Source organism: Rattus norvegicus, chromosome 10 (genome assembly GCF_021556685.1).
Source record: "Rattus norvegicus strain SHRSP/BbbUtx chromosome 10, alternate assembly SHRSP_T2T, whole genome shotgun sequence".
NCBI classification, from domain to species: Eukaryota; Metazoa; Chordata; class Mammalia; order Rodentia; family Muridae; genus Rattus; species Rattus norvegicus.
Window position 1 is genome coordinate 106,195,403 of NC_141543.1, and position 26,231 is coordinate 106,221,633.

Below are 26,231 nucleotides of genomic sequence, written 5' to 3' on the forward strand. Positions count from 1 at the left end.
TCTCAGTTCAGCAGGAAGCCCTGTGGGCTCAAGGGAAAAGGAGCCAACTGTATACTACACTGGGGGGGGGGGGAGTAGTGGTTAGTACAGAAACAAGGAGAGGTGAAATGCAAACTGTATACCAGTAGCTGTGGGGCACCCCCAGGCAACCCCCAGTTCCACCACACAGGGTTCCTGGCCCCACTCTCTCAGCAATGTGATGTGGTCTGCTTGCCTTTCTTTCCCTTCCTCCCCAATACCTTCTTTCTTCTTCCCTTCTTTCTTGGGGTGGGTGGATAAGGTCTCATGTAGCCCAGGCTAACCCACTATACACACACACACACACACACACACACACACACACACACACACACATATATGTGTGTGTGTGTGTGTATATATATATATATATATATATATATATATATATAGAGAGAGAGAGAGAGAGAGAGAGAGAGAGAGTGTGTGTCAAGGAAGTACACATGGTCCCTCTCCCTGTCCTTCTCCCTCTCTCTCTCCCCCTCTCCTTCTCTCTGGGATTACAGGATGCAACACCATACCGGACTTGGAAAGACTGTTTTTTTTTTTTTTTTTTTTTTATTCATTTATTATATATAAGTACACTGTAGCTGTCTTCAGATACACCAGAAGGGGGCATCGGATCTCTTTACAGATGGTTGTGAGCCACCACGTGGTTGCTGGGAATTGAACTCAGGACCTCTGGAAGAGCAGCCAGTGCTCTTAACCGCTGAGCCATCTCTCCAGCCCGGAAAGACTGTTTTTAATCCATCAGGACCCTTGCTGTCTAAGCCAGGGCTGACCTTCCCTGTCTCCCTTGTGTGATTCCACACATTGTGATCGGGGATCCCTGTGCCTGGCAGAAACTGCAGGTTCCTTCTTGGGAAGAGGTATGTAGTACATGGGCTGACTGTAACCAAAATGGGTTTCCAGGTTTCTACTCTGGGCTTCTAATAGGGAGCCCTGTCATTTGTGTTAGGCCAGGCTAATCTCCCCAGCAGGTAGAAGGGTTGCCTATTTCTCAGGAAGCTGTAAGGCTGCTGGAGCAGGACAGGTAAGGCACTACTTGTAAGGTGAGGGGGAAGGTCTGCAGTGGTTTGCATAGAATGGACGGTTCATAACCATCTGCTAAAAGTGCCTACTGTGTGTCGGGCTGTGTGTCAGATGCTAGGGCCGGAAAAGTCCTTGCTCTTTAATAAAGGTACTGTCTCATCGGGAAGACGATTTAGAAGGTTAATTAAAACGCCAGAATAAATGATAAATAAATGAATGGAGGGTGGGCTCTGGGTGAACGAGGCAACTCAGGAGGGTTCTCTCTTTTAAAAAGGAATTTCTAAGATTTATTTATTTGGTGTGTATAACCATTTCACCCACATGCATGCCTGGTCCCTGAGGAGGTCCGGGAGGCAGTTCTGCATGGGGGTGCTGGAGACTGAACCAGGGTCTTCTGCAAGAGCAACAAGTGCTCTTAAATGCTGAGCCATCTCTTGAGCCCTCTTAAGATAGTTCTTTCTCAGCCAGGTGTGGTGGTGCACGTCTTTAATCCCAGCACTTGGGAGGCAGAGGCGAGAGGCGAGAGGCAGAGAGAAATCTGAGTTCAAGGCCAGCTTGGACTCTACAGAGGGAGTTGCAGGACAGTCGGGGCTGTTACACAGGCAAACATTAAGATCGTTCTTTCTGGGGGAAATGAGGAAGGCTTCTGGAGGAAGGCTTCTGAGAGGCAGAGACATGGAGGCAGAGTGGAGTTTCTACTAGAGGTACAAAGCTTGAAGACAAAAGTCAGCACAAACCAGAGCTCAGCAGGGCACAGCCAGCAAGCCTTCCCTAGCGATGCTGAAACGAACGGGAACTGAAAGATTGCTGGAGAAGCAGCTTGATCCAGAGTGTGCTTCAGGACAATTACCTGCCTTATGGCTCAGAGGGCTGGACCATCAAAGGGGGAAGAAGAGTCTGGCCTCAGACCTGTCTGTAAGTGTGTAAGTGCCAGGCTTTTGTGTGTGTGTGTGTGTGTGTGTGTGTGTGTGTTTCTAAACATGTATTCTGGGGGTGCAGTTATCGGTCTCATTTTCCAAAACAGGAAAGTGAGGGGGTCAGAGGGATGAAATGAGTTGGCCTGTCACACAGCTATCGCAGGTGGCACTTCTAAGACTCCAGGACTGAGAGGCTCTGACACCTCAAAGATGGGCCAAGTGAATAAAGATGGAGTCGACCTACTCTTTGGCGGGAATTCAAGTGTGCAGAACGTGGGGAAGGTGAGGGAGGACAGAGCAGTGTACCTGCTAATCCTGCAACTCCAGGAAGGGGGCAGTTCCCGTAATGGGCCATTGCTGATGGTATTTTGGGGGAAAACAGAGCAGATATTGGGTTCAATCCTGGTGAGCAGCACCAGGGATCACAGATGTCCCTGCGGCTGGAGTCAGAAAGGGTCCACAGAACTTTCAGGCACTGTAGGTTACAAGCAGCAGCCCACAGCGAGGACTAACTCACCCAGGCCCCAACTCTTTCTCCCAAGACCTAAGCAGAGCACAGCAAGGGATCTCAGAGAAGCAGAGGTGGGAACCATCTGCCCAGAGGGACTTACTCTGTCCTTTGGAGGCAGATTTTGTTACAGAAGGGGGCCTGGGTGAACGGAGAAGAGCAAAGAGTTCTCAGACACTGACCTCATTCCTACTGCCAGCTGCCTCACAGGGCTAGCTGAGGCCAGGGTTCAGCCCCTGTCAGGTCAGTCCCTTTTAAATGACTCCCAGTGGGTGACCATGCACCAGATAGATACCCCTGCCTGGTGGGAAAGAGGGAGGAGACCTAGAGACCAAGGGAGCTGAAGTTTCACAGCTAAGAGTGCTGGTTTATGTGGTCTAGGGTGGTCTTGGGGTGACCTTGAGTCCCTGATCCTCCTGCCTCTACCTCCCAAGTGTTAGAGCTACAGGTGTGAGCGGTGAAGCGGGGTAAACCAGTCATAGTTTTGGAGACTGTAGGGAAGACAGGAAGAAAACTGAGGTGGTTCGCAGGGTCCTGCCACCAGTCTTAGACCCCCGCCCCCACCCCCACCCCTCTTAGCTGGCTTTTCACTGATGCCAAAAAGCCCTCAGCAGAGTTAGGTATCAGTCGCCTAGTTAATGAAAAGCAGGCAGAGGCTAGGACAACTTATTCCGCTCACTTAGGTCTAACCAGTCTGTTTGCCTTTCTAGCTAGCGTGGGCACTGCCTGCTCCATTCAAGCCTTGACACCTGAGCATTGGATCCCTAACCTTAGGTTGGGAGGTGGACTTAGGAATGGGAGCGGGTACCCCCGCAGCAGCCACCCACTGAAATAGTTCGAGCTTTGCCACATTCCCCAGACCTGACAGAAACTGCAAAGCACAGGACAGGATTCAGGGTTATAGAAAGCTTGGGCCCCACGGGCTCCCCCCCACTCCATCCCCCGCCCCCCGCCTTCCCTTAAGTAAACATTCCTCCTAGAGTCAGAAAAGAGCAGAGCAGTGTGCTAGGGGAGGAACCGGCCTAAGGTTTTATCGCTCCGGCAACTCCGGGTGATTCATTGAGTTTAGACTCCAGGTTGTCATAGACGGAGGTACGCAAACACAACGGCCAGCTGAGAAGGCACGGGTCACTAGCTCCCTGCCCTCCTCCACCTGGCTATCCCCTCGCCTGTGACCAGCTGCCTCCCCTCCCCCTCGCGGGCGCCCAGGATTGTGCAAACACGCCCTGCCGCCTGCCCTGCCACTGGCTGGCTCCGACCGCGCTCCTGGCGATCCCCCAGGCAACTGGGCGTCACGAGAACCCGCACCCTGAGACCCAACGCCCTGCCCTCCCCCGAGTCTCCAGGGCCCCTGTCAGGCCCAACAACCTCTCCCAAGCTCTTGCGACTTGTCCCCTCCGGGGATACAGCACAATCCGACCAGACCCACTCAGTGCTCCAAAGACAGCGCAACCCACTCCCGTGGGATCCCAGGTCCCCAGAGAAAGTGGCCGGAAAAAAAAATCTCTTGTTTACTGGGCCACAGAGGCCTCAGCTGGGATTCGCTTCCCTATTTCTGCGGTTTCTTTTCAGCAGATTCCTGGGGCTGGAGGAGAAAGGGTGGATTCACCCGGTAGGGATTGGGGGTGTGGTTCAAGGGAATCTGAATTCGCGGAAAGGTCTCTGGACTGCGGGAGAGGCCAGACTCGGAATCAGCAACAACGTGGCCAGGAGCGCACAGACCACAGGGATCACATTAAACACTGTACCTCGGGGAACAAAATTGAGAAGGCTAATTAGGACAGGTCACCACAGGGAACCGGAACATGGGGAGGGGAGGAGGGGAGCCCGCAATGTAAGAAACTCGGGCGTGGAGTAGTTAGGTCGACAAAGACACTGGCCAACAGTCGGCAGAGGTTCTGGACTCAGAACAGAGTTAGGGGCATGCACTGTGGCATTCCCTCGTGATCTTGGAGACTCCGCTCTCCGGGAAGGATCACGCACGAAAGAGGCGGACGCTCCGTGTGTGCTGTGTCCACGTGTGCAAGCTCGCGAGGCAAGGGGGCGCGGAAGCCGTGACAAAGACGAACTTTGTGTCTCGGTGTGTTCCTCGCTCCAGCCGGGAGCAGCGAACTGTGGTAGGGATGTGTCTCATGGGAAAGCCAGGACGAAAGTGACAAAGGTTGGGTGTCTGTTATGAGGAGACGCGCCAAGGTGGCCACCATGCGTCCGTGGGTGCGTGCGATCACTGAGGGATACAGCCTAGGGGTGTATGGGACTGCACCCGGAGCAGCTTTCGGGAGAGAAAGGCGAGTCCAGAAAGTGAGTACGCGCAAGTGTGCGCGCGCCCGCGTGTGGGGGCGTGGCAGTAAACAGCAACAACCCACTCGTCAGTTTGGCCAGAAACTCGAATCTCCCTTCTCAACCCAAAAGTGCACGGCGGCTGAGCCTGGAGGTGAGTCGGAGGGGGCAGGGCCGGCCGCGCTTTGTTACTGGTGAGGATTGCTAGTACCTGGAGCACTGCTGGCCCCGGAGGAGCGCCCCGAATGGAGGTGATGTCACGGTGATGTAGCCCGGCCCACCCTGGCCGAGAAAGGGGAGCACTGTGCCTGGGGAGGCGGGCGGGAGAGCGAGCCACTGAGCGCGCGCAGCTCAGTCGGGGGTCCGGGGGAGGCAGGCCCCGCACCTCTGCTCCGGCCTGGTCACCCCTCCCGCCGTAACGAGCTCTGGCCCTGCGCCCTGCCTTGAGTCCCTCCTACGCCCGCGGGCGCCCTGCCTGGGGCCGAAGTTGGCTCTATGCGGCGCGCTGGAGCGGGCTGGCTGCGCGTCCCAGGTAAGGGCTGCCTCCTCGGCCGGCGCTCCGCCCTTGCCATCGGCCTGCAGGAAGGGCTGGGTCCAGCTGTCTCGGAAAGGGACAGGGTCAAGGCCCCTGGTGAGAACCCAAGGGGCGGGCGACGATGCACCCACTCTGCAAGTTCGCAGAAAGTTTCCAAACCTGAGCCATCTGGGAACTTAATGGCTCGGGGAAGCCAGGTTGTGCGGCCGGAGGTGTACGGCCAGGGGTCTGAGTGCCCGAGAGATGTTGCTCTACCCACTCTAGCAGCAGGAGGACACGATCGCCTGTGACTGTAGGTTGGCGTCCTTGCCTTATTTCTTGCAGTGCCTGGGGAGGGCAGCTTTCTGTGACCAGAGGGATTAGGAACAGAGAGCCTGGCCCTCTGCTCTTTCGGTTCAGACTTTCAGGGGCGTGAGAGCGTAGACTCAGTAGCCCAGTTGGAATAGGGAGGCTCAGGATCTCTTCGCGGGAAGTTTGGAATTTCAGAGGCCTACGGCTCCTCTCCTTGTGGAAGCCTAGGTTCTGGCTCCCATCTCTTACCCACCCCTGGTTTTTCCAGAGCGCTTTCTGTTTCCACCTCGCGCCCACACGTTTACACTTACAAAGTTCTAAGTCACTTTAGACTTCACGATCTTGATCCCGAAGCACAGACACGAGAATATATAGAAGCGTGGCTTTGTGTTCCTGGAGAACCCCATCCCCCCAACAATGTCTGTTCTGTGGCTGGGAGAGAGTGCTGTTGGGGATGGGGGTGGGGCACATTCCAAAGCGGAGAGCAGACCCTTGATTGCGTGCTGGGGTATTTTGGTCTGGTGAAAGGGAGGACCGTAAACGGGCTGTGGCTCCTTCCGTGCATTAGCATCTCTCGAGGTCCGTTCTTACCGAGTTGGTTAACCAGCCCATTGCTCAGAGAGGGCCGAGACAATAGGACTTGTCCCGAGACTGAGAAAAAGAGGAAGTGGTGGATAAGAGGATGGAGGAAGGCTGTGGCCAAGTGTCCACCCGTCTTTCCTGGTCGGCTGCTGAGGGGACGCAGCTAGGGAGGAAGAAGGATGCTCTGTGGTGTCCCTGGCTGAGCCATTCCTGCATCAAATGGAGTTATGGGTAGCCATGGTCTTTGGCTTGAGTCAAGCTGTGTAGCCTTGATCCAACTAGATAACCTTCTTTCCCTCGGTGGGGTGTGTGTGTGTGTGTGTGTGTGTGTGTGTGTGTGTGTGTGTGTGTGTTCATGTGAATGCTGGTGGGAAAGATGAAGGGGATGCTCTTCTTCCCAAAAGGTGAGAAGGGGAAGGTCTGTTGCCTCACCTGTAACTGCATAAAACCGGCCAAGGCTGGTAGTCTCAGCCAACTGGCCTTCCCACGGCTCCTCTGCTCCCCCAGAAGACAGGAGGAGGGAGGGGATTTAGGAACTTGATTTCACTGACCTGAGTTGGGGGCTGGGTCAGCTTGACTCCGAGGAAAGGCTGATTAGAAATAGTTGTAGGACTGATTCTAGGGAGGTGAAGTAAAAAGCCTTTTTGCCCAGAAAATAATGGGAAGTAGAGTCTTGGCTGCAGGCTGTTAAGGCTTCTAGGGCAGGAGGCCCTGTCCCACTCCTGGCAAAGAGGGATACTGTATCCTGTGTTTGAAGGGTAGAAGATATTACAGAGGATACCAAGCCTCTTTTCAACCCCTCAAGATTTAGACCTTATAGGGGAGGTGGGTCACATGATCCAAAAGTTTAGGCCTCAAGAGCTTTAGTCTAGATGTTGGGGTGTGTGTTTGTGTGGGGGAGACTATCCACAGCAGGGGGCAGGTACACAGGGAGCTACTTAAGAGCCTTTAGGTAGAGCTTGTTGCTTGTTTTCCCTGTCCACCTTTTAGGTACCATCTTTTTTTTTTTAGATTTATTTATATATTTTATGTATATGAGTGCCCTGTAGCTGTCTTCAGACACACCAGAAGAGAGCATGGGATCCTATGACAGATGGTTGTGAGCCACCATGTGGGTGCTGAGAATTGAACTCAGGACCTCTGGAAGAGCAGTCAGTGCTCTTATCTCTCCAGCCCTTTAGCCACCATCTTAAAAGGTAGGTAGCAGGTAGCTAAAGAAAGACAGTTAAGAGCAGTGGCTGGTCTCGCAGAGCGCTGGGATTCAGTTCTCAGCACCCACGTGGTAGTTGATAACTGTTTAAAACTCCAGTTCTGGGGATGCCCTTTTCTGACCTCTTTGGGCACCAGACACATACAGACATGCAGGCAAACTCTTCGTACACATTTAAAAAAAAAAAAATCAAATGAATCTGGCTGAATATCTATCTACTCCAGGACTGAAGGATTGGTCCGAGCTCTTCTGTGATTTCTTCTCTTCATCGGTCTTCTTGTTGTTTCTGCTGGTTTTTTGGGAGCCAGGGTCTTATCATGTAGCTCTGACGGTGCTGGAACACACTATGTAGATAGGGCTGTCTGTGCTCCCTAGGTTTAAAGACATGACGCCTGGCTCTCTTCTACTGTCTTGCTCACCTCAGTGACCTCTGTCCTACACAGGGGAGAGAGTCCAGCTGAACTGTCCCAATTTTCCCGTCTTGACTGTCTCCACCCTCCCACCCCAGCACCACCACACACTTCTTTCTGTTTTCTTCAGAAGCAGACGAATGAGGCTTTTAAGGGTAGGAATGGTACATTTCCCAGGAACCCAGTTTTCCACACTGGTGGTTTGGTGACAGAGGTGAGATGTGAAGGAACAGGTCAAGGAGGAAGCTGCTCTCCTGTAGCAAAGGTAAGAGGAAATAGGACAGGATTGAACCATTCCCTAATCCTGGCCCCAGCGTCTGTGGGGATGCTGGGAACTTCACCTTCTCCCTTTTCCCTGGGGAGGGAAGCCAGGACCTTGTACTTGGACGTGCCCACAGTGTCCTACATCCCTATGACCTGGCTATTATCAGATGTGAACCTGTAGCAAGGCTTGTGACATCCTTTTCTCCTGTATCTCCCTAGTCTCCAGATCTGTGTGTGTGTTGAGGGAAGGGGGTTGCAGGACATGGTGGTGGCAAGAGTCTCTCAGATCCGACCATCATGGTGCTTCCTTCAGCCTTGGTCCTTACATGGGATGAATTTGGCTTCAATAAACAGATCGCTTTGTGCTTTTGTGAAAGCATAACCCTCTCAATGCCTCGGTCAGGTTCAGAACGGCTTGCAGCGGCTCCCCATCTCCTTGAACAAGGCCCTCGCTCCTTCCCACCACCTCTCACACAGGCGCCACCGCTTACACAGTTTTCTTGCTCAGAATTTGGGGGCCGGACTTGGGGTACTGACATCTATTATTATCATTTTCTAGCACAATTTATTTTTTTTATTAACTTACTACTACTAGCATTCTTTTTGTTTTGTATGTATGTATGTATTTATGTATGTATGTATGTATGTCCGGACACCGTATGTGTGCCTGTTTCCCAGGGAGACCAGAAGAGGATGTCATATTGTCCCCTAGAACTGGAATTACTAATGGTCGTGAGCTGCCATGTAGCTGCTGAGAATCAAACTCCGGAAGAACACCCAGTGTTCTTAACCCCTGAGCCGTCCCCCAGCATTAGCATTCTTGGTGCGTTTTTTTGATAAACACTGAATAAAACGCTTAATGTGGTGTTTTCAGATTGTATCCCGAGTCTTCCTGTATCTATCGCCACCTAGTTTTATTATTACTTCATTTATTTTTTGGCTTACTTTTTAGTTTTGAATGTGTGTGCAAGCACACATGGAGGCCAGGGGACAACTTCCAGGAGTCAGTTCCAGGTCCGGAGAATTAAACGAAGGTGGTCAGGCTAAGCCACAAGCACCTTTACCACTGAGCCATCTTGCCTGCCCGTTATTTTAATTTTTAGTAGGTTATCTCTAACCAGGTGTACTAGTCGTGAACGCCTTTAATACTAGCACCCAGGAGGCAGAGAAGAATCTCTGTAAGTTAGAGGCCAGCCTGGGCTACAGAGTGAGTTTCAGGGTAGCCAGGGCTACACAGGGAGATCCTGTGTTGAAAAATTCAGATTGTATTTATAATTATTTGACAATTTCATGCATGCAAACAGTGCATCTTCTGCAGGCACCTCTGGCGCATTCCTCTCCCTGCTTCATGTTCTTTCTCTCTTTTCCTTGTTAATCATCTACTAAGCCTGTTGGAACATTGATCTTGCTGGCTTGATCTTCTACTGGTAATAATGGCTGGAGTGAGTTCCTGGGTACAGTGGCCATTTCATGTCCAGAAGTCAGCCTTTCTCAGCATTCCTCATATCCTCTGGCTCTTGACATTCTAGAATGTTCCCTGAGTGGGCCTACCTTTTTTTTTTTTAAGATTTTATTTATTTTATGTATATGAGTACACCATCACTGTCTCCAGACACACCAGAAGAGGGCATCAGACCCATTTGCTGTGGTTGTGAGCCACCATGTGGTTGCTGGGAATTGAACTCGGACCTTTGGAAGAGCAATCAGTGCTCTCAACCGCTGAGCCGTCTCTCCAGCCCTCCACCTTAGTTTTTGAGACAGGATCTTTCCTGAACCTGGAGCTCATCAATTCAGCTAGACTGGCCGGCCAGCAAGCTCCAGCAATCCTTCTGTTTCTCCATCTCCAGAGCTGGGACTACAGGTGCATACTTTACGTGATGGTGGAGATCCACACTCAGGTCCTCACGCTTACACAGCAAGCTTACACTGACTGACGTATCTCTCCCTCATGCTAGATAGGTATACAAGTCACATCCCTAATTCCCAATAAAATACTTGAGACTAGGTCTTCTCTTGTCCCCTCTCTTCTCTCCCTCTTACTCTCTGTCTTCCTGGAGTACTTCTCATAAATAGGGCATTTATCTATCATTTTTTGTATACCTATCAATGTTAGCATCAGGCCAGCGACTGTATTTGACTATCTTTGTGTTTTCCAGAACTCTAAAAACACTTGGACCTTGTCTCCCGAGATACATAGTAAATACTGGCAGACTCAGAATAATTACCTATTCTTTATCCCTACCCATGTCCCAGTCCTGGATTGAACCCAGGCCTCTCACATAGGCTAGGTTAACGCTATACCGCCGGGTTATGTCCCAGGTCCCGATTGCTTTCACTAAACTACTGGCCCAGGGAGAATGGGGTGAGAAACCCTTCCAAGGGCCGATGCTTCTCGGTTGTTCTCAGGGTTCCATTCTAAATGTGTAGGTGCACCTTACGTTCTAACTGTTGTCTGTTCAATGAAACACTGGACGTTTAGGATCCTTGATCTTGTTACCGGTGAATTATTCTCCGGTGGCTGAGTATAACTCTTTCCCTGTTAATTCCGGTGGTCATTCTCTTCTCAGTACTTGTAAATACCGGTGACACTTTATTGTTTTACCAATATACAGTCTCGGTGCAGGGGAAGTGAACTTTCGAATTAGAAATGGAGGGCAACCAGCTCCTAAAATGGTGCTCTTAGGAAAGCAGCTACACACTTATTTAAGTGTGTTTATGATTTTAGGAGTTAAAGGTAGCTGCAGCTGAGGAAATAGAAGGCTTAAGCTACATGAATTTTTATTTTACTTATTTTTATGTGTGTGTCTGTGGGAGTTTATATACCGTGTAAGAACCGTGGAGACCAGACGCGGGCGTTAGACTAGGGTTACAGGTGATTGTGAGCTGCTGTGTGGCTGCTGGAAACCCAACCCAGGTCCTCAGTGAGAACAGAACATGCCCTTAACCACTGAACTAGCTAGCGCTCTAGTCCCCTGACCCTCGTTTTTTGAGACAGGATTTCTTGTGGCTCAGACTGATATCTGGTTTATTATGTAGCCAAGGATCTTCCTGCCCTACCCCCCAAGTGCAACAGGCGTGTGCAACCGTGATGGGCACTGAAATTTTTTCAAGGGGCCAAAGCTGGGATGGCTTAAAGTACTGTAATTCCAGCACTCTGGAGTTGAGGCAGGGGGATTGACACACATATTTGCAGCTGTTCCAGGCTATCACTTGGACTGGTTACTTTTCCAGAGGACCAGTTCTGTAACTTGAATTCCAGAGGCACTGACAGCCTCTTCTTTTTTTTTTTTTTTGGTTCTTTTTTTGGGAGCTGGGGACCGAACCCAGGGCCTTGCGCTTCCTAGACAAGCGCTCTACCACTGAGCTAAATCCCCAACCCCTATTAGGTTAATTTTATTTAAGTTTGTGCATTAGTTACTTTTTCCTGTTGTGACAAAGTAACCAACCAGAAGCTCACTTAAGGAAGGGTTGGTTTTGGCTCGAGGGGGCGGGGCTTGAGGCAGTTGGTTACATTGTATCTCCAGTCGCAGAGAGCAATGAGTGCTGTACTTGGCTCACTCTTTCCTTTCTCCTTGGAAACACCAGCCAAGGGAATGTCGCCACCCACATTTTGGGTGAGTCTTCAATTAACCTAGTCTAGATAAGCTCTCACAGCAATGTTCAGGCTTGTGTCGTTTCCTATGATTTCCTGACTTTTCATTTATCAGTTGCAGTTGGGAATTTTCTATCAAATGGATCTTGGCATTTTACCTACACAAAATTAGCCGGGAGTGGTGGCTTGAGCCTATAACCCTAGTATTTAGGATGGTTAAGGCAGGAGGATCGCTACAACTTTGAGGCCAGCCAACTCCGAATCATCATGTAGCTTAAGTAGCAAAGTCCTGCCTCAAGTTTAATAAAGAATAAATAAATAAATAAATAAATAAATAAATAGGCGTTGGAGGAGAAGGCATTTAGTAACATAGCGCCATGCCTTTGCTGGCCACTATTAGGCAGGAGAGATCTTTCTTTTATTTCTTTATTTTTTCCTCTTTTTCCTTTTCATGTATCAGTGGCTGGCCTGGAACTATCTATATAGATGAGGCTGCACTCAGACCCCCTTACCTCTTCCTCTCAACTGCTGGGACTAAAGGTGTGAGCCTCCATGCCTGCCAGCTACAACCAGTTTCTTGAACATGTAAGATGGCTTACAGAGTTTGGGGCTTTGTAATAGTCTCTTTTAGAGCCTTTAAACATTCTGTGTTAGATCTCTGTCTTTCCACGGCCAAGGCACCTTATAGAAGATAGAATTTATTGGTGTTTGCTTATAATTTCAGAGAGTTGGAGTCCATGATCCTGCATGGCAGTGGGCAGGCAGTGGGCAGTGGGCAGGCAGTGGGCAATGGGCAGGCAGGCAGTGGGCAGGCAGTGGGCAGTGGGCAGGCAGGCAGTGGGCAGGCAGTGGGCAGTGGGCAGGCAGTGGGCAATGGGCAGGCAGGCAGTGGGGAGTGGGCAGGCAGTGGGCAATGGGCAGGCAGGCAGGCAGGCAGGCGCTGGAGCAGTAGCTGAGAGCTTACTCCCTCATCTTCAAGGAGGAGGCAGAGAGATCTGACTGGGAATGCCTGGACTTTTGAAAACTTCAATCCCACCCTCAGTGACACACCTCCTTTAGCCTGACCACACTTCCTAATCTTTACCAGTTCCACCAAGAGGGAACAAACGTTTGCATATAGGTGCTTAAAGGGACCATTCTCATTCAAACCATTACGTTTCCAAGTAAATGTCGAGCTTTGAATGGAAAATTTGCGAAGTGTACCTTTTTTGGGGGATGGGTGGTGAGCGGGAAGCAGTGCTAAGGATGGAACCTAGAACGTTGTACAAGTGACAGGAAAGTGTCCCACTATTGAGCTTCTCCCTAGTCCCCCAGATTTGATCTTGAATTTCTCTTCACCCTTTACTTCACCCAGGGAAACTGTTCAGGGCAGCTAGCTTTCTTTCTCCTTTGGCACAAATCTGCAACATTCAGTATGGCTATGGTGATCAAGTGGGGTGATCTGTTACTTTTCTTCTGGTGTTAATAAAATAGGCCATTTCCTCCTTTTTACTCCAATGTCTTAACATCTTCCATTAGAGGCTAATCCCTTAGGGGTCTTGCTGTCTTTCTCCAGTTCTTTTTTTTTTTTTTTTTTTTTGGTTCTTTTTTTCGGAGCTGGGGACTGAACCTTTCTCCAGTTCTTGATGTGTGTGTGTGTGTGTGTGTTTGCTTTTGTTGTTAATTAGTTTGGTTTTTTGTTTTTTGTTTTTTTGTTTTCTGAAATGGTTTCTCTTTTTTGTTTTTTTCTGAAATGTGTACTCTTGGCTAGCCTGGAGCCACTCTGTGGACCAGGATGGCCTCAAACTCACAGATCCTCTGGTCTCTGGGATTAAAGGTGTGTACTACCATACCTGCTCTTGCTGTTTTTTGTTTTTAAAGAAACTTACTTTCATTTTGTGTGAGTCTTTTGCTTGCCTGTATGTCTGTGCACTGTAAGTATAACTGATGCTGGCAGAGGCCAGAAGAGATCAGATTCCCTGGAATGGAACTGCAGATCGATGTGAGCCACCGTGTAGGTGCTGGGAACCCAGCTGGGTACTATGAGCAGCTGTACTATTAACCTCCGAGCCATATCTACAGCCTGAATCTGCTTATGTTATTCTTTTCTTAAGATTTATTTATTTATTCTATATAAGTACACTGTTGCTGTCCTCAGACACACCAGAAGAGGGCATCGGATCCCATTACAACATGTGGTTGTTGGGAACTCAAGGACCTCTGGAAGAGCAGTCAGTGCTCTTAACCACTGAGCCATCTCTCCAGCCCTATCCTTTTCTTTAGTATTAAGGTAGACAATGAACTCTAGAGGCCGAAGAGGAAAGTTAGGAATAAAAGTGAAAAACCAAAACCAGTCTTGCTATCCTGTGCCTCTGATCTTAGCTTAGCGTACGGGAGACGGAGTCAGAGTCAGCCTGGGTCATGTAGTGAGTTCTGGGCCAGCCTGGACTACATAGCAAGACCCTGTCTTATGAGTAAACAAACAAATAAATAAACAAGAAAGGGGTACGTAAGCAGACTAAGGACAGCAAGTCAGGGAGCAGCAGCCTCTATAGTCTCTCCTTCATTTCCTGTCTCCAGGTTCCTGCCTTGGGTTCCTTTGAGGATGGATTGTAAGCCAAGTAAACCCGCTCCTCCTCAGGTTGCTTTTGGTCCTCATGTCTTTCAAAGCAACAGAAAGAACGGCTGAGAAACTAATCTTCAGTTATTTTTTCCCTAGCCGTAGGTTATTCCTGCTGTAGGTGCTAATTAAGTACTTGGGTTGACTGGAGGAACGCACGGCCTCGTGGCTGTATTAGTGAGGGTTCTCCGGAGAACAGGAGGTACAGAACGTATATATGGCTTGCAGGCTATGGTCCAGCTGGCCCAACAATGGCTGTCTACCAACAGAAGAGCCAAGGATCCAGTAGTAGTTCAGTCCTCGAGGCTGGATATCTCGCCAGGTCTTTAAGAAGTAGGCTCTAATGGACTCTCCCGTGCGAGTGAGGCAAGCAGGCAAAGAGAAAGCTTTCTTTTGTGTCCTTTCCGTAGGCTCCCAGTAGGAAGAGATGGCTCAGCGGTTAAGAGCCCTGACTGCTCTTCCAGAGGTCCTGAGTTCAAATCCCAGCAACCACATGGTGGCTCACAACCATCTGTAGTGGGATCTGGTGCCCTCTTCTGGTGTCTGAAAACAGCTACAGTGTATTCATATATAATAAATCTTAAAGAGAAAAAGACAGTAAGAATTAGAGAGAAGGGGTTGGGGATTTAGTTCAGTGGTAGAGCTCTTGCCTAGCAAGCGCAAGGCCCTGGGTTTGGTCCCCAGCTCCGAAAAAAAAGAAAAAAAAAAAAAGAATTAGAGAGAAAAGAAAAAGGTGGCTCGTCCCACTTCAAAGATTCCAATTAGAAGTGGAAAGTGAGTGTACCCACTTGATTTACTTAAGAAAAAAATTCCGGGGCTGGAGAGATGGCTCAGTGGTTAAGAGCACCGACTGCTCTTCCTGAGGTCCTGAGTTCAAATCCCAGCAATCACATGGTGGCTCACAGCCATCTGTAATGAGATCTGATGCCCTGTTCTGGTGTGTCTGAAGGCAGCTACAGTGTACTCATATACAATAAAATAAAATCTTTTAAAAAAATAAATTTATAAGATAACCCATTTATTTAAAAAAAAAAAAGAAAGAAAAAAATTCCACTTGGTGTGCTCGGGTTGGGTGACCTTCACCCTCTCAGAGATGGAATGGGGAGATGGGGGAGGAATTGTGAGAGGGGGTGACCAGGTTAGAATGTAAAGTGAATAAATAAAATTAAAAGAGGAGGAGGAGGAGGAAGGGGAGGAGGAGGAAGAAAAGGAAGAAAGGGAGGGGGGAGGAGGAAGATGAAGAAAATTTGCAGACTTTAGTTAATTCCAGATGTAGTCAGGCTGACCACCAAGAGTAACCATTACCATGACCTTCAACCTTTCTAGGACTTTGTTGACGGGCACCATAACTGACCTGAGCCCTGGAAGCCCCAAGGCAAAAAGGACGGTGCTGTGTAGTGGTGTGTTTGGCTTCTACAAGAGCTCAGAGAATATTTAAGTCCAGGTTTTGATGGCACTGAAAGTTCATTGTTATATTTCAAGGTTTATTTTTATTTTTATTGTATGTTATGGTTTATATGTGTTGTGCATGGATATACTACATGTACTATGCGTGTAGTGTGCTTGAGGACACTGGAGTCAGACCCCTGGCAATGGAAGTCACAGACTGCTGTGACTCATCATTTGTGTGCTGGGAGTCAAACGTGGGACCTCTGGAGGAACAGCCAGCGTTCCTAACCGCTCTCTCAGTCAGTTAGGACGTCTCTCCTTTCCTATGGTTAGGAATAGGGATGACAGCTGGTCGTGGTGGCTCATACCTTTAATCCCAGAACTTGGGAGGCAGAGGCAGGCAGATCTCTGTGATTTGCAGGTCAGCCTGGTCTACAGAATGAATTCCAAAGCAGCCAGGGCTGCTATTGTACAGGGAAACCTTGTTTCAAAAAAACAAAACAAGTACAGGAAAACAGGAGTAGGGATGAAAGATGGCCTCCTCTCCCTACTGAGATAAACTTTCATGACTTTTAGGTTAAGGATTCTGAAGAGCTGGAGGGGTGGCTCAGTGGTTAAGAACATTGTTAGTCTGCTAGAGGACCTATGTTCAATTCTTAGCACCCACATCATGGCTCACAACCGACTGTAACTCCAGTTTCAGGGATCCAACACCTCCTTCTGGCCTCCACAGTCACCAGGGACACGGATACTCAGACATACTTGCAACCGGAACACCCATACACATAAAATACAGTTTTTAAAATTAAGGATACATAAAATAAGGATTCTGACGCTTAGAAGAACATGTCTCCTGCTCAGTTCTTTTTCAGGATGGGGAAGGGGGATGCAGGGGATACTGTGCTCACTGATGTCTGACCTTGGAGGACTGATTTTGTCTGTTCTTCCTGTCTCCAGGGACCCAGCTGAAGCCTGGCCTAGGAGCCAGGATGGCCACCCATAAAACCTTGCTGATGTGCCTAGGACTGCCTCTCTTCTTCCCGGGAGCCTTGGCCCAGAATCATGCCCCACCTGGCTGTAGCCCAGACCTGGATCCCCTCTACTACAACCTTTGTGACCGCTCGGGGGCCTGGGGCATTGTCTTGGAGGCAGTGGCCGGGGCAGGCATCATCACGACCTTTGTGCTAACCATTATCCTTGTGGCTAGCCTCCCATTTGTGCAGGACACTAAGAAGCGGAGTCTCCTGGGGACCCAAGTGTTCTTCCTGCTGGGCACCCTGGGCCTCTTCTGCCTCGTGTTTGCCTGCGTGGTGAAGCCAGACTTCTCGACCTGTGCCTCTCGACGGTTCCTCTTTGGGGTCCTGTTTGCCATCTGCTTCTCCTGCCTGATAGCCCACACCCTCTCCCTCAACTTCCTAGCCCGGAAGAACCATGGGCCCCGAGGCTGGGTTATCTTCACTGTGGCTCTGCTTCTCACCCTTGTGGAGGTCATCATTAACACCGAGTGGTTGATTATCACCCTGGTACGGGGAGGCGGCCAGGTTAGCACCCCGGGCAATGGCAGCGCCGACTGGACCGTGACCTCTCCGTGTGCCATTGCCAACATGGACTTTGTCATGGCCCTCATTTACGTAATGCTGCTGCTGCTGGCGGCCTTCCTAGGAGCCTGGCCCACCTTGTGTGGCCGCTTTAAGCGCTGGCGGAAGCACGGGGTCTTTGTGTTGCTCACCACGGCCACCTCCATTGCCATCTGGGTGGTGTGGATTGTCATGTACACCTACGGCAATAAGCAGCACCATAGCCCCACCTGGGATGACCCCACACTGGCCATTGCGCTCGCTGCCAATGCCTGGACTTTTGTCTTCTTCTATGTCATCCCTGAGGTCTCCCAAGTGACCAAACCCAGCCCAGAACAGAGCTACCAGGGGGACATGTACCCGACCCGAGGGGTGGGCTACGAGACCATCCTGAAGGAGCAGACGGGCCAGAGCATGTTTGTGGAGAACAAGGCATTTTCTATGGATGAACCAGCCTCAGGTGCGGCAAGACGTTGTATATATCTTTGTGTGTGTGTGTGTGTGTGTGTGTGTGTGTGTGTGTGTGAGAGAGAGAGAGAGAGAGAGAGAGAGAGAGAGAGAGAGAGAGAGAAACAGACAGATAGACAGATCTCACAGAGCCTAGGCTGGTCTTGAACTCAGTATGTAGCTGAGGCTGGGTCTTGGAACTGATCCACTCTTAGTTTTTTTGTTTTTGTTTTTTTTTTTTGTCTTTTGTTTTGGGAAACAGGGTCTCTCTGTGTTTGGCTCTCAGTTGGCTGACCTAGAACCCAATCTGTTGACCGGAACTCACAGAGATCTGTGTGCCTCTGCCTCACAAGTGCTGACATTAAGGCACGCACCACCAACACCCAGTATTTCAGCTTTCTTTTCTTTTTTTTTTTAAAGATGTATTTATTTCATTTACGTGAATACACTGTTGCTGTCCTCAGACACACCAGAAGAGAGCATCAGATCCCATTACAGATGGTTGTGAGCCACTATGCAGTTGCTGGGATTTGAACTCAGGACCTCTGGAAGAGCAGTCAGTGCTCCTAACCGATGAGCCATCTCTCCAGCGCCCCCCCCCCCCCCCCGAGCTGGGGACCGAACCCAGGGCTTTGCGTTTACTAGGCAAGCGCTGCTCTACCACTGAGCTAAATACCCAACCCCCCCAGCTTTTGTTTTTTAAAATGACATTTATTTATTTATTTATTTATTTATTTATTTATTTATTTATTTAGTCAGTCTTCTCTTTCCTAACATGAGGGTTCTAGAGACTAGGCTTGGGTTGTCAGGCTTGGTGGCAGGTGCCCTTAATATGGCCGTGCCAACTTTTTTTTTAATTTACTTATTTTTTATTGGATATTTTTTATTTACATTTCAAATGTTATCCCCTTTCCGGGTTTCCCGTCCATAAACCCCCATCCCATCTCCTCTCCCCCTTCTTCTATGAGGGGGCTCCTTCACCCACCCACCCACCCACCCTGTGCCAACTTTTATCCCATGTCCTTTACTCTTGGCAGGGAGCCCTTTCTCTTTAAGAAAAATGTCTGCAATTTTCTGCTTTGAAACCCGTGTGTTTGGCAGTGGGAGAGTTCCCATGTAGCAGACCTGAGACCCCAGTTCAGTTTCCAGCACCACAGACAAAGCTCGCCATGGCCTATAGTGACCTCAGCAGCGTAGTCTTACTAGATGGAACGTTTATCGGAGACCTGGCGTGTGCGGGGCTCTGTGCTAAGACGGGGCAGCCCTCTCAGAACTGACCAGAGTTCTGCAGGACCCCAACTGTTTATGTTGATGAAGATGTGTTGGGGGGCATTAGACTCAGCCTGGTTATCCCACACTGGCTCTGGGGTCACTGACAGAAATTCAGTTAAGAGGCAATGGGCATGCTATCGTCAGATATCCTTGGGTCTTCTGTGCACACTGTGTGGCCCTCATACTTCTTGCTTTGTGGAAGGCGGTGACACATGCACAGTCTGTGATCTTGGAGATGACAGCTTTCCCCACATCGGGGTGGCTTCTGTCCCACAGAGACATTAAGACGTCATTAAGGAAGCCAGAAAGAAAGAGGACGAAGGCAGGTGCTGGGAGGTGTAGCAAACCCTGTCCCAACCCTTGCTCCTCCCTCTGTACTCCTTTGGCAGGACGGAGCGTTCTTGGTCTTTTTCTTCTCATGGAGTTATTACTTCTAGGCTTGTAAGCACTTTATTTATTTCATTTTCCACCCCCGCAGTGGAAAAATCAATACCATGGGCCGAGCACTTAGGCTGCAGGGTCCCTCAGCCCTGGAGGAGAGAGCTGAATTCTCTATCCCCGGCCTCATCAGGCTAGTTACCAGCTCTCGTCTAATACCCCAGTGGTGCCCAGCATGGGGAAACCCACACCAGTAGGTGCAGAGAGTTACAAATCTGTCTGGGTGCTTGCCAGGGGGCCCAGGTGGAGTGCCAAGGCTCCCTGGCTGGGCCTTGTGTGGCTGTACGGTGACACTGTAGCCACCCATGTTCTGGGAGGACATGGGCACAAAAAGCGATGGGGTTTCAGCTGTTTCCCCTTGCGCCTGGCAGTGGGTCTATGGTGGTAGAGATGAGAGCTGGAGGCTGGCCATTTTGGAAGGCAGCCCAAGGCCCATGTGCCTCTGGCCCTGAGGGTAGATAGGGATGTGAGGGTTGCTGACAGCATATTTTTCTGAGCTATGGGGGAGGGGGAGGGTGTGTGTGTGTGTGTGTGTGTGTGTGTGCGCGCGCGCGCGTGCGCGCGCCCATGTCTCCCAAGCAGGAAGCCATGCAGTACTTCTCTGTACATCTAAACAAAAGAACAGATGTGGGAAGGGGCACCAGGTCCACTGACTCACTTACAGGTCACCACTCCCCGGTCAGGACCCCAGGGCCCCATTTCCCTAAACCCAGAAGAGTTGCTTGGGCTGGGGGTGGGGCAAGAACAGACAGGAGATGAGTCCTGAAATCTTCAAATCTAAGCTTGTTTTTCTCTACAGCAAAGAGACCGGTGTCGCCTTACAGTGGCTACAATGGTCAGCTGCTGACCAGCGTGTACCAGCCCACCGAGATGGCCCTGATGCACAAAGGCCCGGTGAGTGGGCCCCTCAGGTTCCAGTGACCTGACTGAGAGAGCCGCAGAGCCCAGCCTCTGTTTTTGTTGTAGAGGCTGTGTAGACTGTGGCTGGGTTGAGGCATTAGGGTATGGTGAGCTTCTCCTGGGGGCATTAACCCTACCAAGCCAGGGCTCTAGCACAATGCAGTGGGATCTGTCCTGAATCACTGGCATCACCCACTGCCGGAGGCCCAGGCATGTGGCGCATACCTGTAATTCTAGCACTCAGGAGGCAGAAGCAGGAAGCTTGAGTTCAAGGGCTACAGCCTGCACCACCAGCCTGGGCCATATGATACCCCATTTCCATGCCTTGACCTTATACCTCCCCTGGGCTCTGGGAGCAGTACTCCATTAGCTAAGGGGGCTGTGGGAACAGGAAGGAGATGGAGTAGACTCCCGCTCCATATGTGGTCCTCCCCTCTGCTGGCAGTGGTTGCCAGAGAGGTCAGCGACCTGCCTTGGCAGGATTCTGGGAACAGGAAGCCAGGAGGTCAGCAGGGTGCTGTTCCCATCCGTTCCTTCCCCACCTCTCCTCTCCCGGGCTAGGAGCAGGGGATGGCTGGCCGGTGTGTCTGAGACTTCCAACCCCAGCTCTTTTTCTAGTGTGAAGCTGACCCCTGGAGCAGTTTCCATTCACACTGTGAGCTCTGTGGAGTGGGGGCCCGGCCTCCTCTCCCTGAGTTGGGAGGGAGTTGGGAGGGTGAGCTGAACTGGGCTGCTATTTCTGCTTCATTCTCACACCCCTGGCCCACAGACCGTCAGAGTGAGCTGTGATGGAGAACTTGCTGACACTGCAGACTGGGTCTGAGGTGGACGCAGTATTGTGACTTGCTGTTGGTGGGGGTGGGGGTGGGGAATCTGGACTTGGCGGGGTGGGGGTTGACATCACCTGGTGGCTTGGCTTCTATCTAGAAGGGAGTCCCAAGGCAGATCTACAGGGGACTTCAGGGCTTTCCCATCCCAGTAGTTAAACATCTGCCAGCCTATCTCAGGATGGGGCCCAGCTAGGGAGTGGGGATCAACTGGGGCTGGGGCTTTACAAACAGTCCTGACAATTTTGGTGCATTCCTGAGTTGAAGATCCCAGAACTAAGTATCCCAGACAGCCAGGGGTGGTTGGATGTTCTAGGAAGGGACATACCACCGCCAGCACCACCCTCCCCACCCCCACCCCTACCCCCATGATCCTGGGAGCTTCAGAGTTTTGGTGGTAACGTCTGTCATACATTGTGATAAGACAGGTGGGACCACCCCAGGGGTTCCTGTTCTTTCCAGGTAGAACATTTGGGGCCAGGTTTCTAGGCCAGATTTATATGAACCAGGACCTACCAGAAGGGTAGCAGGTATTATAGCGACAGTTTAGGGACTCAGGGAATAGACTTGGAGAAAGGGAGCTCCCGCGTAGTAGCAGTCAGGCAGCAGCACCTGAGGTTTTCACAAGAACCCAGGAGCAGGAACTCAGAGACAGGGTCTCCTGGGAAGCCCCGATGTGACCAGGGAGCTTCTTCCAAACCCAGAAGGCCCGTTCTCTATTTCTAGGGGTAGAGTCATCTGTTGCATTCTGCCAGCAGGGCCCTGGAGGAATGGGGGTGGAGGGGTCGAGAAGTGGGAGCTGGCAGGCCCAGCCCTGCAGGAAGCTGGGTATTTGTGCCTTTGCCCTGGCGGAACCTGGCTCCCAATACCCTGACTGTGAGACCGCCTGTTCTTCCTTCCAGTCTGAAGGTGCGTACGACGTCATCCTCCCACGGGCCACCGCCAACAGCCAGGTGATGGGCAGTGCCAACTCAACCCTGCGAGCTGAAGACATGTACATGGTCCAGAGCCACCAGGTGGCCACGCCAACGAAAGACGGCAAGATCTCTCAGGTCTTTAGAAATCCCTATGTCTGGGACTAAGGCAGCAGCTGTGGCCAGGAGGATGCGGGCCAATTTAGAGAGGGTCCTTGGGACCTGGTTCGGGTGAGGGACCACTAGGGACCCTATGTTCTGTGGCTCCCTTCCCTCCTTACTGGCTCAGGGTAGCTTATGCCTCAGGGTCAGATCCCCTGATCTGCCAATGTTTGGGTGTGTGTCCAGGAGGGCCCCTCTCACTCAGTATTTGTGGAGTCCAGGCGCTTGCCCTGTTTCATGCCAGGGCCACCTCTGGTGATCTAACTCTATCCAAATAGTGTTCTGCTTGGGATGGTGGCTGGTTCTATGCCTACACTCTCCAGTGACACCTACAAGCCTCCATGGAGCTCAGAGAGAATGCCTTGGGCTGGATCCCACTCCTCTGTGAGGAGCAAGGGTGCCTAATAAACACATTTCTGCTTTATTAACTCTTGCTTTGGGCTTGTGGTTTCTGACTGGGTTCTTACTTCCCATGACTCCTTCCTTTATCCAGTTCTTAGGGCTGATGCTCTTTGGGTTCCTGTGGTAAGGGGCTGGGGCCTCCTCAGGGCAGGGCTCTCTAGTGTGTCTGCCACCGACTATCTCAGAATGAGTATTTGGGCTCTTCAAGTCTGGGATGCAGCCCTACACCTGAAAGTGTTCCACCTGGGTCTCATCTTCCTCTGGCTATATTAAGAGACAGAATGGGGGAGGCAGACCCACCAGTGAGAGGTTCTAGGGTTAGGAGGGGGGATCCGTTCTTCTTGGCCTCTCCCACTTAGCACGGGAAGGTGAGGCAGGCTGCCATTCTGCTCCAGGTTCCGAGATCATGCTTCCCAGCCGGAGTAGGTTGGCTTGTAAGTGGGCCTGAACTGTTTATAATGACGGTTCACAAAGACAGGAGGTCGGGCCTGTCCTGGTTGGTTCAAGGGTCACAGCATCCATGTGCTTAAGATTTAGGGACCAGTGAAAGTCTCCCACAAACAGCTGGGGCTCATCTCTGTGGCCTATGGGGCTGGGGGTCTGGGTGTGGGGGAGGACAACATCAGGATAAGACAGTCTTTCCCTCCATTTCTAGAGCCAAAGTCTCAGAATGCTGTCACGTCAGGGTTATATGGGACTTTAAGGGTAGTTGTCCCAACCTCTTATAGTGAGCAAAGTGACCTAGTCTGGCCACAGAGCCTCTAGGTGGCTGGACCAAGACTGGCCAGACTGATATTCCCAGCTTTTGCCCTTGGCTCTCCCTGGGATAAGCCAGACTGGTGGCCTGGGCTCCGAGCTGCCTCTATTCCTTACGGATGGGACAATGTTCTAGTGCCAGGTCCAGGTTCTTTAAGGGGACATGAGAGCCTGCCCATCCCCGGCTTGGGAATGTTTGTCCCCGACTAGCCAGAAGCTATTTTCTGACACCAGTTGTAAGGGGAAAATAGCTTTTTGTTGTTGTTGTTGCCGTTGCTGTTGAAAGAGAGAAAAGGATTATTGGAAGAAGACTTCTCCCCAACTTCTATATTTAGATGGCATTGCTCCCTGAGGACTGACCGAGACTTTTTTTAAATTTAATTTTATTTTAGTATAATTCAGTACTTGGGCTATGAGCAGTAGACCCCTCCCTTTTGACTCTTGTTCTTTCTGGTTACTTTAGGATCAGTCCCCGAAAAATAAAACAAGATGGTAGATGCCCTCTTCCCTGGACCACACCTCATCCGGATCCCTCATTGCTCTGCATCCAGCTGAGCAGGGCCCAGCCGCTTCCCCATCTTTGTTGTCCTTGGAGCTGGGAGGGACCAGAGGCCACCAATTTGAAGCAGTGGACTGAGTGGGACCTTGGGATAGGCCTGAAGCATGTGACTGGTGCTCACATAGGGCCACATATCCCTTTGCCCATCCCAGCTTCCTGGTACCCAAGAAACTGCAGCTACCGGGAGTTGACTCCCATCTCCTGCCTTAGCACACCGCCCAGGTCACAGAGTCTGTGTCCCTATGTGGTTCTCCGGGTTATTGTCCCGCTGTGAACGTCAGTTGCGTGATGGACCCTCTTGGCCGTGTTAGTAACCTGTTGCCCCTTCCCCTACTTAGGGCCTGCTGTACCTTCTAGACTTCCAGAAGGTCACCGGCTAGGTTGGTCAGGCTGTTTCTCATGACCTGAGAGTCCCAGGTCTCAGCACCTTTGAACATGGACGGAGTCTCCTCTACCTTCAGTGGGTTGTGTCCCCTCACCAGGGCAGGACCAGTCTGCCTGTTCTGTTCTTCCCGCTGCCCATCATCATGGAGATGGCAGTAACATCTGTCCCACCTGGGGAAGCTTTTGTTGTCCAGCCCTGCCGCACAGAGAACCCACATAAGACTTGAAGAGCCGGTGGGCCACGGTGGTGCCAGGGCTTTGTACCATTTCTGTACCTCGGCTAATCCCCTCGCTGAATCTCCTCCAGTCTGCTTTTGGCTTCTGCGCCAGCTCCCAGGGTCGCTCCTGGGACAGGCGCAGATGTGGACGTCTCTGAATTACCTGGCTCTCACACATTCTGGAGGTACCTGCTTGGCTATCAGGACATAAGTGGTTGGGGTCTGGGAGTACCCTTAGGAGACAGTGGGTGGGAGTCAGGGCTGCATTCTCAGGGTGAGTTGAACCTTTCCTGCGTCCGACTGGTGGGATGGGTCCAGGACTTCAGGTTGCTTATGGAATGATGTCTACCTCAGCTTGGGCAGTGGACGCCCTTGGGACACCTAGACCTGCTCTACTGTTTTCATCATTAGAGGAGTGTCTTTGGCCTGAGGACGTGCGCCAGAGGGACCCGATGTCCACTCAGGTCAGAGAGGGCCATTTTCAGGCTTGCAAGCTGCTGACACCGGTGGCTGAGATGGTGTCATGGTACCGGACCCTGAAATTGAGATCTCCAGAGATCACCCTTCCTTCTACTCTTGGGTACCACACAGAGCCTCTTCTGGGGGCACCCCCTCCGTGTGCTAACCTGGCCCTTAGCCCAGCGCTGCTGAGCGTCAAGGTTGAGGTAAAGATGAGTGGCTTCCTCATGCTTAGTTCTCATGCTGTTCCCAGGCAGCCTGTGCCTTTGATCTTCGGGTGACAGGTTCTCACAGAGTAGGACTGTACCTGCAAATGTGACTCTTCCTGCCTTGAGCTCTTGCTGAGTGAGAATGCACAGCCTTCCACAAGGAAAGTGGGGCTCTCCATCGCACCTCACGCTGTTCTTGATCTAGAGCCCCAAGATCTGCCACAGTAAGCAAGGGACTATTTTGCTGTCTCAAGTGAGTCCTTTAGGACTCAGAAAGCTCCAGATCCCTAGGTGTGTCGCCTGTGGTGGGTGTGGCCATGTTTATAGTTCAAGTCCTGCCTACAGCTAAAGCTGAGGAGTGATGGGTTCCTGGAGGATACAGGCCTGCCAGGATTTGGGAGTGTCATGATTACCCTGCGTCTTCTAGTTCCTGTTCAGTGAAGAAGTACTTTTTTTTTTTTCTTTAAGGAGGGCTGGGGACCTCCCAATTAACAGCTCTGAATCTTACACAAGCCTTGAATGGGGAGACATCAAGTAGGTCCAGGCTTGATCTAAGCTTCTCATTTGCAGGCTACTATCCCTTAATAGATGTCACACCGACACTGTTAAATCCCGTAGTGGATGTAAAGCGAGGCTCAACCTTGTAACTGCTCAAAATTAAATGACTGCCCTTTCTTTGTGAGGGGGTTACTGCCTCTGTTCCTGTGTGTTTCTAAGTGATTGTGGAATGTCTGTTGGCCGGCCTGCCTGACCCTCTCCCCAACCCCCCATCTCTGCTAACAGCTGTTTGGTTGCAAGTAACCTCTCTCCGGTTAGAGACTTTAAGGGAGAAAACCAGGCCTCCAAAAGATGCTGAAAGATGTTCGAATTCTCGGCTGGGGACGGTGTTGCACACCTTTCTTTAATCAAGTACTTTGGAAGACAGGCAGGCAGATCTTTGTGAGTTCCAGGCTGGCCAGGAACTCACAAGTTAGAAGAAAAACAAACATTGAATTCTTAACCAGCCAAGCAGAGAGACAGACGGTTCCCACACAAGATGTAGGAGGGGTGTGGTGGGAAAGGGGACACCCTCAGATAGCT

At 50.9% G+C, this 26,231-nt stretch overlaps 1 protein-coding gene across 7 annotated transcripts; it reads left to right on the forward strand.

Annotated features, from left to right (window-relative positions):
* Positions 1-1,778: 1,778 nt before the first annotated feature.
* Positions 1,779-25,852, forward strand: Gprc5c (G protein-coupled receptor, class C, group 5, member C). Of its 7 annotated transcripts, none has more exons than XM_087570895.1 (5): positions 1,779-1,965; positions 16,585-17,664; positions 20,161-20,255; positions 21,991-22,140; positions 23,786-25,850. In XM_087570895.1, exons 1-5 carry the CDS (start codon positions 1,908-1,910, stop codon positions 23,816-23,818), a joined length of 1,416 nt encoding a protein of 471 aa, XP_087427021.1. In that variant the 5' UTR covers positions 1,779-1,907; the 3' UTR covers positions 23,819-25,850.
* Positions 25,853-26,231: the final 379 nt, after the last annotated feature.

Bases quoted from the DNA above. Each gene is read 5' to 3' on its own strand.
- Gprc5c (XM_087570895.1), top strand. From the start codon at position 1,908: ATGGCTCAGAGGGCTGGACCATCAAAGGGGGAAGAAGAGTCTGGCCTC. The intron at 17,665-20,160 runs GTGCGGCAAGAC...TTTTCTCTACAG, and splicing joins TATGGATGAACCAGCCTCAG to CAAAGAGACCGGTGTCGCCT. The intron at 20,256-21,990 runs GTGAGTGGGCCC...TCTTCCTTCCAG, and splicing joins CCCTGATGCACAAAGGCCCG to TCTGAAGGTGCGTACGACGT.